Genomic DNA, 16,053 nt, shown 5'->3' on the forward strand with positions numbered 1-16,053 from the left:
ATCAACCCACACAACTTTAACGACCCCCGAATCTTTTGCGGTCTCTGTTGCAAGTTTCTACTTATTTCTAGGCGCCCGAAGGCTAAATGTGGGGAGTCACGGAAAACCGCTTTTACGCAAATGGATCAACGTTTTACTTCCTGTTGCTAATGCTAATGTTTAATATTTCCATACGTCACATAGGAATGATCCCCTTAACAGCCGGAGTGAAATTAGCCCTTTTGTCATTCTTGCTGACGATATCTGTCAACAAACTTGCAAAATCAGTCAACTTGCGGTCCAGTCGTATTTTTTTGTTGTTTGTGCGAACGAAAAAGTTTTCCTCAGCCCAAAAACTTGTCAAAATCCCCGAAACCACTTCCGTGCGCACCCCCGTACTATGCAGCAACCCTTCCCGGTTACCCAGCATGGCCCATCGATCGCGAGAGGACAGTTTTTCGTCGTCCTTCCAGCAGCAACAGAAAAAGCTCCGATTTCGTGGTGATTTGGCTCTTCAGTACGGCTTCGCAGGGATGGAGGGCACCGGTTCCGGTGGCGGCAGCGGCAGCACCAGTCGCGTTGAGGACATATTTGCGGAGGACGATCAATCGCGGCGGGGCAATCTTACCGGATCGAGGAACGGAGAAATTGGTGGAACGACTGCAGGGACGGCGGCGGAAGCAAAAGGTGAGAAGAAACGGTGTTGTGGGTAGGGAAAGGGTATTTTAGGAAAATTTCTTCTTTTTGAGATGTTGTTTGAGATGACTTCTCTACTTTGACGTTGGTTGCTTTTTTGTGTGATCAGAAAACTAAGCCAAATCAGCTAAAGTTGGGCAGAAGAAACGGAATAAAAAAAATACTTGGAGGAAGATGGATTCTGCAATATCTTTTGTTTTGGTCGTGTTGTCCGCACCAGGGTGGCACTTAAGCGAAATTTAATTGTTTTTTTAGAATTTTACAAATAAAAAAAAAAGATTTTTACGAACTAAACAAATTCTGGAGTTTTTTTTTAAAAGGTCCAATAAGTCAAATTTTCAGTTTTTGCTTTTAGGGTGTTTGGGTGTTAACAAATTTTACAGTTTTTATCATTTTTCAAATTTTACGAATTTTATAAATTTACAAGTTTTACAAATTCAACAAATTTATAGAATTTGATGAATTTAACGAATTTTACGAATTGTTAAAAATGTTACGAATTTACGAAATTAACGATTTTTTCGAATTTACAAATTTTACGAACTTTACGATTTTTATGAATTTTGCGAATTTACGAGTTTTGCGAACTTAACGAATTTGACGTTACGAATTTAATAAATTTTGCTTATTTTACAAATTTTGAATATTAAAACGAATTTTATGAATTTACAAATTTTAAAAAAATTACGAACATTACTAATTTACAAATTTTACGCACTTATCGTATTTTAAGAATTTTATGAATTTATGAGTTTTACGAATTTTACGAATTGGTCAAAATTAACCCTCTAACGCCCAGAGCTGTTTGCTTATCGTAAAAATAGTAAATGGCTTAATTTTGGTACAATAATGCAGGAAATACTTTACTTTGACCCACAAACATCGAATTGGGGCAAAAAAGTAGAATTTGAAGTGGTGCACCAGAGCACCATCAGGAAGATGAGCAACTTTTTTTTAAACCACAAAATCTCGTTTTCTTCAAATCTATTGGTTCATTTGTTTGAAAACGCTTCAAAATGTGTTAAAAACTACTTATTCTTTGCTGTAAGACCATATTTCTGAAGTATTAACTACAAATTCTAAAATCTCTGCATTTTCAGGTTTCTTTGATTGGCTCATTCAAAACCCACAAACAACAATTTTCATGAAAAATGAGGAAAATAATAAAACAATCGGTCTAATAACAATTTTTCGTCTTGTTTATCAATAGTCAAAACGTTTATAAACTTTTGTTTTGATAAAAATAGGTTGAAAGACACTTAAAACCGGTCCAAACTCACAATGTTATTCACAGGGGTTCTTGTCCAAGGTTCAAATGATAGCAAAACATTTTTTGTTTCATAAAATTTTGTGTTTGGTAATTTTTACGGGCTTTCGAAAACAGGTCTTATTTATTTCCCTAAAATTGGCCCATTTTTGTTTACATTTCACACTGTAACTTTGCTTGTGCTTAACCAAATTTGATGAAATTTGGGGAGATGTTAGTATACATTCTACATGAACACCTGCAACTTAAAGCACCATGAAAAATTGTGTCAGTTCCGAGATATTTGAGTTCAAAGTTTTGGTGCTCTGGAGTAACCATGGGCGGGAGAGGGTTAAGCAAATTTGACGAATTTCAATATTTTTTCGAACTTTACGAATTTTACGAATTCTACGAATTTTACAAATTCTATAAATTTTACGAATTTTGCAAATTTTTCAAATTTCATGAAATTTACGACTATTACGAGTTTTACAAATTTTACGTATTTGATAAATTTTACAAATTTTAAGATTTGTAGGATTTTTATGATTTTTTTCAAATTTTGCGAATTTTACGAACTTCACGAATGTTACGAATTTTACAAATTTTACTAATTGTACAAATTTTACCAATTTTTCGAATGTTACTAACTTTTTGAAGTCTTCGAAATTTAATACGAATTTTAATAATTTTACTAATTTTAACGATTTTTTATTTCAAGGAATTTTACAAATTCTACGAATTTTACGAATTCAACGAATTTTACAAATTTTACGAATTTAATTAATGTTTTTCAAATTTACGAATATTACGGGTTCTACAAATTTTACAAATTTTACGAATTAGACAAATTTTGCGAATTTTAAGATTTTTATGAACTTGTGAATTTGTGATTTTTAGGAATTTTACAATTTTTACGCAGGCCAAGGGCGAATGATGCTGATGATACCTCTTCAGTTGACGCTTAGGCGAGGAACATCCTGGAAGGAGCGTCACTGACTACGTCCGTAGTCCTGTTAGATCATTTTTGATCAAGACAGTATAGCTCTGGTTCCTTGCAAGTGTCCTATTTTCTTACCTCCACGTTGGCTTGGTTTTCATGATGACCTAGCTGGTGGCCTGTGGAAACGGATCGTAAACCTTTGACCACCGCGGGTCAAAGTCGAGACGGCTAAAAGAAAGGGGCGCGACAATGTGGGAAAGGGAAGTTATTTGTGATTGTAGACGGTATTGTTTTGATTCGCAGTATGTTGAGTCAACTGCTGTGGATGTACCTGAAACATCGCACAACGGGGTTTCTCTTCTTTCCATTTCAGCTACCACCTATCTTCTGTTTATTTTGTTTCACTGATTTTCTAACGCGGCTTCTGTTTACTATCCTCTATTTGATTTCGATTTTACTCATTTGATTCTCTTATTTCTCAACGCTTTTCCACTCTATTTTACCAATTGATGCTGCTGCAACAAACTGTCTGTTTTCCCTTAATTTGGCAGCGATGTCAATTTTGTTTATCTTTATTTATCTATTTGAATATTTTTTCATCTGCCCTATAAATTGCACTTAATACAATCTAAGCTTGTTTGTTACCTCTATTTATTAACTATTGTAAATTTCTTTATCTACTTCATAAATTACTATCTTTCTTTTACTATTGATTCTTCAAATAGTATATTTCTTTCACTGTCCATTGTTTTCAACCTTCACCCTTTTCTTCAAACAAAAGAGGTTCGAGCCCTTACTCAATTTTGGGAATGATCAAAGAATTAACACAAATATTACTACCCAAGCAGCATTTATTGTTGCCAAGCCTTATTTGCAACTAATTCAAAACAATCCAAAATCGCTGTGATAACATATTCGCAACACTTCTGGCGACAAAAAAAGCGCACGACAATAACGCGATTGGCAACAATAGCCAGATAGTTGTGAACGTGTTGCAGCAACGTTTCCTATGCGATGCTAATTTTTCTTAGGAGAAATTGATGGTGTTGCAACAATGTAACAAATTTGTTGCAAATATGTCACCATTTTGGTGAAATTTTTGGTTGCTTGAAATCAAACGAGCTCCTGAAATTATTTCAAGCGCAACAAATTTCTAATTAATTTCTAAATAAATATGTTTCGGCTTTGGTTTCGCAACAAAATAAAAATGGATAAGTCAGGAAAAATAAACCTGTCACATTTTCCGTTGACAACAAACAAAATTGGTTTTCTTAAATCTATAGAAGGTCTATGTCTGAGGCCATTTCAAATTTACCGAGTAAAATTGCATTCTAATTTAGATTTTTTCATGCGCCCTCAATCTTCTTAAAATTTGCTATCTTTTCTGGAGACGTTTTAGTATCAAAATTAATAAAGTTGGCTAATATGTTTGAAAATTATGTCAGCTTTAAAACCAGCTACGAAGAATGTATTGTTTTGGCCAAAAAAATATACAATATGGGTTAAAATAGCTGAAAATTAATTGTTAAAGTATTTCTTTCCAATCTACCATCATGGCGCTTTGTATGCACAGGGGTGTATTCAGGAATCTTTAATAAAATAAGCTATATGGAAATTGTTTTTTATGCAAAATCAAGTCTGTCATGCTCACGTCAGTTGATGTTTACATAAGACATGGGCAGGATAGGCCTTATTAGATTGTTTTACTTTAATTAGTTTTTATTGGAAATCTAGAGATAAAAAAAGCCTTAAATTTGCATCACAAATCACAATTCATTTTGTTCTTATCAGGAGTCGGAAATTTCAAGTATACCATAGATTTTCATGTGTGCACCATTCAAATATCCAAACAAATAATTATAATAGATTGTTGTGAACAAGAGTAAAGACAAGTTTAGTTAAAAAAAAGCTACTGTGATTATTGATTAAATCTTCTTGACATAGCAGCATAAACGAGGTTTAAACACCAAAACCATTTGAACCCAAGTGTCTCTAAGGCATGATTTCTACTCGAAAATTAATTGTATGGGGAAAAGTTTACTGAGAGCCATCAAAATAGTGTCCAATATTATCAATTTCTCTATAATAAATTTGCCGTAGATGACGCCAGGCATTTTTATATAATAAGGCTGGTCCGAAAAAACAGGGGGCAAATAAAATGGAAATTTAAGTGCAAATAGCTGAAATTTATTTTAAATGCTTTCTTCTGCATTTAGAATCATTTTCAGAATGTTTGGGTTTATTCAAAAATCATCTGAGTTTTTGTATTTTTTTGAATGTACAGCAAAAAGTTTTTTCTTACACAAAAGTAAAAACAATGTTTAGCTTGTAGAGAATAGAACCATAGAACATTTACTTCCAAGCCTTGAACACAAGTACTACACTAAACTTCCAGATGAAAATTGATGAAATTGTTTGTATGACATGAGTCAGGAAATATTCTAGCAGAGCTGGTTCTGCCAGCATCCTGCTAAAACAGTGCAACATTTCTGCTAGAATGCAGAAATGAGCTCTGTGAGAATTCTGCTTGCATTTTCGTTTGAGTTCAATGGCGAAGGCTATGATTGAAAGCGCAGTGCCATTCGCTAAAATAGCATGCGTGTTACCGCTGAGCTCACCTCCCATTTCTTCTACTAGATCTGACGGTCAAAAACTTTCAATAAAACAGAACAGAATTATGCCAATCTGCAAAGTTTTTTGATTTTTATTGTCTTATTTTCATGTTCGACAAAATATAGCTTCATTTTAGGCTATACCTCTCGTTAATCATTATTAAGAATGAGTGACAAAACCTTTTTTTTCAAAAATAATAAAATGAATAAATGTGATAAGACTTCTAAATCATTCACCCTTAGTACGTCCCTGCTTATTACTCTTTGAGAAAATTGCCACACATCACTTCTATTGCAGCAGCGTTTCAGATATGTTGCAACAAAGTTGAACATACATATCGAATACCCCAATTTGTGTAACGTCGTGGTAACATAATGGAAACATAACATTTTATTTGTATAGAGAACTGTCAAACAAAAAAAGTTCTCATAATTGATGACAATTTTGGCGAGTGTTGATAATATTGAACGAGTTCTTGAAAAGAACTGTTTGTTAGGTGTGTTTCAAGCATCGCAGAATAAAACTTCTGGAGAGCGGATGGTTCTTGGTGAGTGGTTCCTCTCCTCCTTGTAAAAAAGCAAGTGGAGCGAGAAATCGGGCACCATTACTCCAGCGCCCCACAGAGGATGTTGTGTTGGGTGGTGGATCACCTACAGCCGGTCGGAACCGGGAAAAAGTCTCGCCAGGAAAACTGATGGGCTGCCCACAGGCGGGAAGCTCAGTGGCTAAGGGAAGGCGGCTCGGGACACCCAAGTACGCTTGTCCCGTGTGTGTGCAGAGTGCCGACTTTGTATCCAACTTGGAGGTCATCCTGAAAATCACACGGTTTTTGGTTCACGGCAGTTTTTGACTGGTCCGGGAAATCCTCCTCATCATAATTATCAGAACCATTTTATGAATAGTGAAAATGTTATTTGCCAATTCAGCTTATTCTCGTTTTAGTCGATAACAGTGTGGGAAAATTTAGGTGGATCCAAAACTTCTAACTGTAAGTCCGTTGTTTAAGCGCAAGCCCCATTCCATTCAGCATTGATTTCCATTGGGATTTTTCAGGACGAACTGCATAGAATTGCTTTTTTTCGCTGAAGTTGAGTTTGTGTTATGGCAAACGATATTTACAATTAGCTCTTTCAATGAAACATTGCTGCAACATGTTCGCAACATTCAGTGCTCAACATGAAGAAAGTTTTTGTTTGTTTCAATAAGGGAACAATAATGTCACCGAAACGTTGCATAAATAAACAAAGTCAAATTGTTGCCCCAGCAAATAGTGGTAACTATTTCATGAAGAACTATGTTTCGATGTTACATTTTTGGGAATTGCAACATTGTTGCTCCTTTGTTGTAACTTAATTGGACTTAGACGTTTTTAGCATGTTGCGCGATGCTGCTTGGGTATTGTACTTTTGAAAAACTTTTATAAAATGCTTAAGACCAAAAATTGTAACAAAACACCGCGACAAAAGAAATAGCAACATATAAACACGACTCAACACTAGGAAAGATTTCAGTAGAAAACAAAACACAGTAAATAACAATTAGTTTTTGAATTCAAACTAAAAATAAAACAGTTTTTGCTTTAATGAAAGTTGATAGGCACACTATAAATGGTTAGGCGCTTATACTTACATCAAACCCTACGTAATGTACCACCCCCGGCCGAGTTAAAATGCGTAACCGGAAAAGAAGGTGTGCATGCCTGGCACGAACACTCAAAGCGTGTTCTAGCGTGCTGCTCGTACTGACTCAGAGCAAGGAATCTATGACATTTCCCCGAAACCCACATTCCCGAAAAGACATTTCCCCGAATGCCACATCTCCGAAAAGACACTTTCCCGAAATGTCATTTACCCGAAAATCATTTCCCCGAATAATCCATTTCCCCGAATGGCCACATCCCCGAATGGCGACTTCCCCTAAAAACCATTTTCCCGAATGGCCACTTTCCCTAATTTTCCACATCCCCGAAAATCATTTTCCCGAATGACCATATCCCCGAACGACCATTTTCCCGAACGCCACTTCCCCGAACCCGGCCAGGCGGGTACGCCCGTTGCCCAGAACCGCGCGCGCGGTTCTGGACAACGGGCATACCCGCCTGACCGGGTTCGGGGAAGTGGCGATCAATGAAGTATCATGCGCGCGCGGTTCTGGACAACGGGCATACCCGCCTGACCGGGTTCGGGAAAGTGGCGATCAATGAAGTATCATGTTCACAATTGAACGTTCAAAAAATTCCGAGTTTTTTACGAGCATTTTATTCCAGCTTCACTTAAATTTTGAATATTTTCCAAGTCTGTGGAGTTAAAGGATTCGAATTCCGGATTCTGATATTTAGTTACTCCAACTGACTTTCAAAAAGAACTGACTCCGCCGAATCCAACAAAAACTCCGACTATGACAAATGATCTAGAGAAGGAGAACATCTTGAGCAAAGTACATATATCTAATGAACTAATCTAAATAGCTGCGTTGCCTATTTTTCTCATTTCGTCGCAGTCGAGCTAACTTATCGTACGTCGATTTTGGGCCAAATTGAATTAAGAAAGCCAATTTTGTGCAGCTCACAATGCCTCATCTTTTGACCTACATAGATACCCAAAATTCGATTTCAATTCTGGGATATTCAATAAAAACCTAAAAATGTCGTCTCGTGCTAACTTGATACACTCTGAAAATTGCTGTAACTGGCCAAAAAGGTTTCAGATCAGAATGCGTTTGACACACGTACACGCCCGACTACCGTGAACGTTTGTAATTATAACCTCAGCAACCAAATTCAAACAAATTTCAGGACAATGCACAGAATGGTCAACCAAATAAAACGTGTTTGTTATCGTTTACATAGCGTGCTCTATTTTTCGTTTATTAAAGGTCAAACACTAACACGCTTTTTTCTCGGAACGTCAAAAAGCGACAAACGACAAGATAGCACGACAGCGTCGATTTAATACATTGATCATTTCGCTTTTTTTGCATTTAGTTGAAAATCAAAATGCAGTCCAGACTCGGTTATCCAAAGGCCTTGTCAAAAGTTCACTTCGGGTAAAAACCCACAAATTACTTTAACCCCTTCCCGCCCAGAGCAAAATCTATATTTTTTACGTTTTTCATCATTACTCGTAACAGGATCGATCAAATTGGATGAAATTTTAATGGTTCTACGGTTATTTGTTTTTTCTTTTTTTCATATTTAAAAACACACGCAGGAGAATTTGATATTAAGGTCATACTTTTGTAAAAAAATCCCAAAAAACAATTTAGTTTATATCTAAGTTAATATCATTTGGGAAAATGGAACTTTCGGAGAAATAATCAATCGGGTATATGTAAATTCGGGAAAACGACAGTTCGGTAAAATGGCCATTCAGGTAAATGACATTCGGGGATATGGAATTTTCGGGAAAATGATTTTCGGGGATGTGGAAATTTCGGGAAAATGATTTTCAGGGAAATGGCACTTTCGGGGAAATGATTTTCGGGAATGTGGAATTTTCGGGAAAATGATTTTCGGGGATATGGGATTCGGGAAAGTGGGATTCGGGAATAAGGGATAAAACCGTTCTTACACTGAAAATTGCGAATTGCGAATTGCGAATTTAGGAATTTAACAATTTTTACGAAATTTACTAATTTTACGAGTTTTACAAGTTTTACGAATTTTATTTTTTTTCGATTTTCACGAATTTTGCGAATTTAAGAGTTTTACGAATTTTACAAGTTATACGAATTGGATGAATTTTGCGAACTTTACGAATTGGAAGTTTTTTTTTTAATTTTTTTTGCAGTTTTACAAATTTTACATTTTTTATAAATTTTGCTAATTTTACGAATTTTGAAAATTAAAATGAATTTTCTGAATTAACGAACTTTATTAATTTACGAATTCTACGGAATTTACAAACTTCACTAATTAAAAATTTTACAAACTTATCGAATTTTATAAATTTACGAGTTTTACGAATTTTACGAAGCGGAATTTTTTTTAAATAGCAAATTTGACGAATTTTATGATTTATACAAATTTTGAGAATATCACTTGATTGACGAATTTTACTAATTATTATTTTTTTTTAAATGAATTTTACTAATTTTACGAGTTTTACTAATTGTACAATATTTACCAACTTTCAGTGTTTTAATCTTTTTTCGAATTTTACGAATTTTGGAATTTTACGATTTTTTGAATTCTACGAATTTTACAACTTTAACATTTTTTTCAAATTTGAAGGGTTTTGCAAATTTTTAAAATTTTACGAATTTGACAAGTTTTACAAATTATACGAATTGTACAATTTTTATTAATTTTATGAATTTTACAAATTTTCCAAATTTTACGAATTCCACGAATTTTACGAATTTTACAAATTTTACGAGCTTTACAAATTTTACAAATTCTAGCAAAATTTACAAATGTTACAAATTTTATTAATTTTAAGAATTTTACAAATTTTACAAATTTTACAAATTTTACAAATTTTACAAATTTCACAAATTTTACAAATTTTACAAATTTTACAAATTTTACAAATTTTACAAATTTTACAAATTTTACAAATTTTACAAATTTTACAAATTTTACAAATTTTACAAATTTTACAAATTTTACAAATTTTACAAATTTTACAAATTTTACAAATTTCACGAATATTACGTTTATTGACAAATTTCTTTCCAGACCCTCCCAGCAAGAGCAGCCTGTACGACTTCTTCCGCATCGAGTTGACCCGTGGGTACGTGCTGGAGCACGACGAGGAGCGTTACTCGGCACGGCGCGAAAAGATCTACTCGTTCATGAAGATCCCGCGCGAGCTGGAGGGCTTCATGGCGTACGGAGTGCTGCAGTGTGCGGACTCGTTTCTGTACATCTACACGTTTCTGCCGATTCGGTTCGTGATGGCACTGTGGGCACTGGTGACGCGTCCTCTGGCGCGGTGCTTGGGCCGGCGGAGACCAAGCCAGCGGCGGCTGCTGACGCCGGCGGAGATTTGTGACTTGCTGAAGGCTACCATTTGGATCGTTTGCAGCTGGGCTATGTTTTACGTGGACACGAACATGCTGTACCATTTGATCAAGAGTCAGTCGATTATTAAGCTGTACATCTTTTACAATATGCTGGAGGTGGGAGATCGGCTGCTGTCGGCTTTTGGGCAGGACACGATCGATGCGCTGTTTTGGACGGCGACCGAGCCGAAGGACAGCAAGAAGCAGCATTTGGGGACGATTCCACACTTGCTGTTTGCCATCATCTACGTTACGATTCACAGTGCCTTGGTGATGTTCCAGGCGACGTCGTTGAACGTGGCGATCAACTCGAATAACAAGGGCCTGCTGACGATCATGATGTCGAACAACTTTGTGGAGTTGAAGGGCAGTGTGTTTAAGAAGTTTGACAAGAATAATTTGTTTCAGTTGAGTTGTAGCGACGTGAGGGAGCGATTCCACCTGACGATCCTGATGTTGATTGTGCTGATTCAAACGATGAAGGAGTTCAGTTGGAAATCGGAACAGTTCTTCGTGATGATCCCGGATTGTATGTACGTAATGTTGGTGGAACTGTTTGTGGACTGGATTAAGCATGCGTTCATTACGCGGTTCAACGAAATCCCCGTCGACGTGTACCGAGAGTACACGACCAGTTTGGCGTACGACATGACCCAAACCCGCCAGAAGCACGCCTTCTCCGACCACTCGGACCTGGTCGCTCGACGAATGGGCTTCATCCCGTTCCCGCTCGGAGTCGTCCTCGTGAAAGCCCTCTACCACGCTCTCTCGTTCGACAATGCTGCCTCAATCGCACTCTTCATCTTAGCTTACGGAGTTCTGCTCTCCTGCCGCGTCCTCAACACCGTGTGCACCCTCGGCAAGGCGTGCGACCTCATGAAGAAGCACCAGGACGAGAAGAACCTACTCAACAGCCAACAAAACAGCGGCCCCGCCACTTCAACACCCATCCAACGAAGCGCCTCCAAACTAACCTCCGACATTGCGACCTCCCCAATCCACCACGCACCCACCCTGGCCACCCCCATCCAGCGATCGCAAACCGTCGAGTGCGTCACCATTCCCCAAATCAAAACCCCGTCCAGCGCGGACGACGACGAGGACAGCGTCATCCGGGAACCGTCCGCACTCGGCGCCACCGCCCTCTTCTCCAACAGTGACGTAGACCTGGACGACGTCAAGCTGAACGACAAGTTCCTGAACGGCGTCGGGTCGTCTCCCGAGGATAGCGGACGGCAGGACGAAAATCTGGCTAGGAGCGTGCCGGATTTGCAGCAGGAGGCGGGTGGCGCTGGCGGTGGTGGCGCTGGGGATGCGTCCTCGTCCGGCGAGGGGGATAGCTTTGCGTCCTATCAGGGATTGCACCATCGAACGCACAAGCGGTCCGAGTCGGAGCCGTCGATTCAGCTGGATCCGGAGCGTGGGGGAGGAGGGGGGACGTGAGAGGCGGCGGGAGAGGGGAGTTTAGAAGACTAGAGAAGCACACCAAAGGCTGGCACATTGTTTTGTATTGTTTTTCGTTTCACACTTGCTTCGAAGGCTGCGTTTCGATTAGTTTTGGTCGATGAAAAAGCAGCAGTTCTCTCGTACCGAATTAGCCTCTAGAATAAGCATTGGTTTTTAATGTTATCTATTTTTTTTTGTAAATAATAAATCAAAGATTTGCTTATTGACGCTAATCGTGAAAGAAAACTTTGATTTCAAATGAACTTAAAAGAAAATATCTGAGATACATGGTAATGCATTGTCCAAATTCGATAAAAGAGGAAAGTGGGGCAAGAAATGTTCTGATTACACAAAATCCTCCCGTTCAGTCGCGAGCACAAATCAGACGTGGCGCAAATCTGATGTATTTCTACCGTTTGTCACTATAAAACCAATCGATACTGAAAACTTTCTCTTCTACAAGCCTTCTCTCCTTCTGATCGGCTCGAGCTTGCTCGACCTGATTGTGCATTGTCGCTCCAAGTCTATTCGAAATAGTCCGCAATTGATTATAGAGGAATTCTCTACAAAATCGGCCGATTCCAACAATTTTAAATTTTTGTTTTTTTTTATTAGGCTCAAATTTTGTGGGGGCCTATGACCAAAAAAGCTGTTTTGTGTCATTGGTTCACCCATACAAGTCTCCATACAATTTAGGCAGCTGTCCAAACAAAATACCGTAAACCGGGGTGACTTTGATAGGATTTCAATTTGTTTTTAGGATATATTCTAAAAAGTAAGGTTTTTCTCAAGATTATTATTTTTAAAACATGTACTGGGGTAGGCCACACAAAGTCCATGCACTATTTTGGAAAAAAAGTTTTTTCAATAGTGTTTAGAAAAAAAGTTACGTTAAAAATTCTTAGTTTTAATTCCGGGTTGACTTTGATAGTCATAGTTTTTCTTACTAAAATCATATTTAAGATGTTCAAACTTTATTTGTACGTTAAATGTACCATCACTAAAGTAGCTGATATAGTTTGCAAGAAAAAAAATCAATGTTTATATTAAGTTAACTAAGTTTATAAGCTTTTTAACAAAATACATATAAATTTTAGGTAAAATTGTTAAAAAGTCGGAATTTTGCCTGAAATTTGTCAAAAATAGTTTTGTCTATAAAATTATCGATTAATATTGCATTTTATACTGAATTCGAAGCACGAATCACAAGTTTTCACATTTTACATGAAATTTGTTCAACTGAATTTGCCTATAAATTTGGAGTTTTTTTTTAATTGTGTTTCAAAAACACATATTATTTATTATTTACAAACTTATTTAACCTTCTCCTAGTGGAAAATTGTCCAAAGAATCCGAAAATGCATTCCGTTTTCCGATTTAAAATCATGTTCATTGAGAAAATCATGACACTTTGAGAAGTTTAAAATAATGACTTTCATTCACATTTTCTTAACTATAGTTAACTAACTTTATAAACTTTTCAAAAATTTATGAAAAGTTCTTCATGAGGTACTTTGAACACTTCTCTACCACGGTCAGTATGTTTCTGAACCATTCCTTACGTATTTTAATTGTACTCTTCATTTTGCGGAAAAATCGCAAACCTATCAAAGTCACCCCGGCAATCAAAGTCACCCCGTTTTACGGTACGTAATATTTGAAAAAATATGTAAATATTCGAAAGTCTGTAACTTTTGAGTGAATTTTCTTATCAATTTGGCGTCTTCGGCAAAGACCCTCTGAAAATACAGCGTCATCAGTGCATCATTGACAAAGGGAGCGCGTGGTCGTAAAAAATATTCGGAGTGAAAAGTGATTTCTTTTGTGATTTTCAAAGCCCTTCCTATATCATCGTTGATCGGAAGGCACGGCGTCGGGTGGATTGTGTTTAAATTTTTCGAATAAGGTTTTATTTTTTTTTTGCGGTGAAAAAGCCATTTCTATATAATGAACGAAAGACGCACTGACAATTTGGATCGTTGAGTTAATAGTGGAGCAAAATAACTGTGTGTGAGTGACTTTGTGTGTTAACCAGAAAGACCTTCCCATAGCATCGTTGCTCGGAAGGCTCGCCGACGGGTCTGTTATGAAAGTCCTCCTCATAGCGTCGTAGCTCGGGAGGCATCGAAAAGCCAATACCTAATCCTAACCCAAAAAAATTAATCACGTGATGCTTGAAGGAGATGCTGTGGATTCAACGGTCTCAAGCGGTATCAACAAGTATATAGCGAAAAACTATGTGCTTGATGAGTCTGCAACTTCAACTATCGGACTAACATTCCTCCCTTTCGTTGAACTGCAGGCTTCTTGGGAGGGCGCCGGTATTGACTAATAAAGTAGAGATCTTCAGAGGTTAAACAGTGAACGGATGTTTAGCTCACACTGATCATTTTTGATTCATTGTCAGTCAACCATGCTCATGCTCATGCTCATGCTCAATTTGGCGTCTTCGGCAAAGTTGTAGGTATTGTTGAGGACTATTAGAAAAAAATAGGTGAACGGAAAAAAATGCCGATTTTAAATTACCATTTTTTCACAAAAACTCAACCTCCCAAAATACGTATTTCTTTGATTTTCGAGATTTTTGAACCATAGAGAAGTCCTATGGTCGAAAAATCTGCCGCTAAGTTATAAATTTAAAAAATAGTGATTTTTGGAAAAAAATGAAATTTTACACAAAAAAAATATCTCAATTTTTTATGTGAAATTAAATTTGCAATCGAAAAGTACTTGACAGATTTATTGATAAAGGGCTCCATTTTCAAGATATAGCCACCGAAAGTTTGATTTTAGCGAAATATTTGCAGTTTTTAGACTTTTAAAAATAGTGACCATGAGTAACCATTTCTAAAAATAAGTTTTTTTAAGTCCAGAAAACTTGCTATGAAATTGTCTAAGAGACATCGAAGATTGGACCTCTGGTTGCTGAGATACAGCTGCTTAAAGAAAAAGAAAGATGAAAATTTAAGTTTTCCAAACAACCCACCATTTTCTAATATCGATATCTCAGCAACTAAAATGGTCCAATTTTCAATGTAAAAACATGAAACATTCGTGAAATTTTCCAAAATAAAAAAATGAATTCGATTTGCCTCAAAATTGGTGCAGTTACTTATTTTTACATAAATAATCAAGCGTATCTCTTGAGATTTTTCAAATTTACAATTTTTCTTGTCACCCTACTGTCCATACAAAAATGGTACGTAAATTTTCGAAACTCTATAAAATTTCGAGGAATTTTCCGATCGATTTGGTGTCTTCGCCAATGTTGTAGTTTCAATAAATATATTATACAGGACTATTCAGAAAAATATAGGTACACGGATTATTTTACCATTTTTACATGTAACTTTTTTTTTAACAAGAAATCAATTTCTCAAAATTTGTAATTTGTAGATATAGATACATTGAAATTTTTGGAGGGACAAAAATCCGCAACTCTTTAGCAATAGAAAAGTATGTATGCACAAAATTTATGTAGTTTAAAAAAATGAGTCAACATTTTTTTACTTCAGTTTTGCCTTTCTCACCTTACTGAGGAAAGGCTATAAAATCATTTTTATTTTTTTAAAAGGTCCAATAAACCAAATTTTCAATTTTTGCTTTTTGGGTGTTACCCCTGACAAAAAGCAAAAACTGGAAATTTGGTTTTTTGGACATTGAGCATGAGCAGCATGAGCATGGTTGACTACCAATGAGCTGCTACTCCGTTATTGACGGATCAGCTGAAGTTACACAATGAACCAACAGATGATTAGTGGGAGCTAATCATCCTCACTGTATAACCCCTGAAGATCTCTGCTTCAAGTCAATACCGGCGCCCCCCCAAGGAGATGCAGTTCAACAAAGGTAGGAATGTTAGTCCGATAGTTGAAGTTGCAGACTCATCAGACACTGAGTTTGTCGCTCTATACCTGTTGACACCGCATGAGACCGTTGAATCCACAGCATCTCCTTCAAGCATCACGGGAAGTGGGGGAATTGTGTTAGTAGGTGAAGGAAAGGGAAGGTCAGGATTCATCTTGGTAGATGATATGACCAGAAAGTGAAACGTAATCGTTGCCTTCCGAGCTACGACGCTATGAGAAGGACTTTTCACATCTTACCGCCGGCGTGCCATCCGAGC

General features: G+C 36.9%; 1 protein-coding gene across 1 annotated transcript; it reads left to right on the forward strand.

Moving 5' to 3' along the window:
• Window positions 1-245: 245 nt before the first annotated feature.
• LOC120430627 (protein TAPT1 homolog) lies at window positions 246-12,173 on the forward strand. The gene is made up of 2 exons (XM_039595721.2): window positions 246-666; window positions 10,156-12,173. The coding sequence occupies exons 1-2, from the start codon at window positions 408-410 to the stop codon at window positions 11,922-11,924; spliced, it is 2,028 nt and encodes a 675-aa protein (XP_039451655.1). The 5' UTR covers window positions 246-407; the 3' UTR covers window positions 11,925-12,173.
• The last annotated feature ends 3,880 nt before the right edge of the window (window positions 12,174-16,053 follow it).

The sequence above is a fragment of the Culex pipiens genome, chromosome 3, assembly GCF_016801865.2.
Source record: "Culex pipiens pallens isolate TS chromosome 3, TS_CPP_V2, whole genome shotgun sequence".
Lineage (NCBI taxonomy): Eukaryota > Metazoa > Arthropoda > Insecta > Diptera > Culicidae > Culex > Culex pipiens.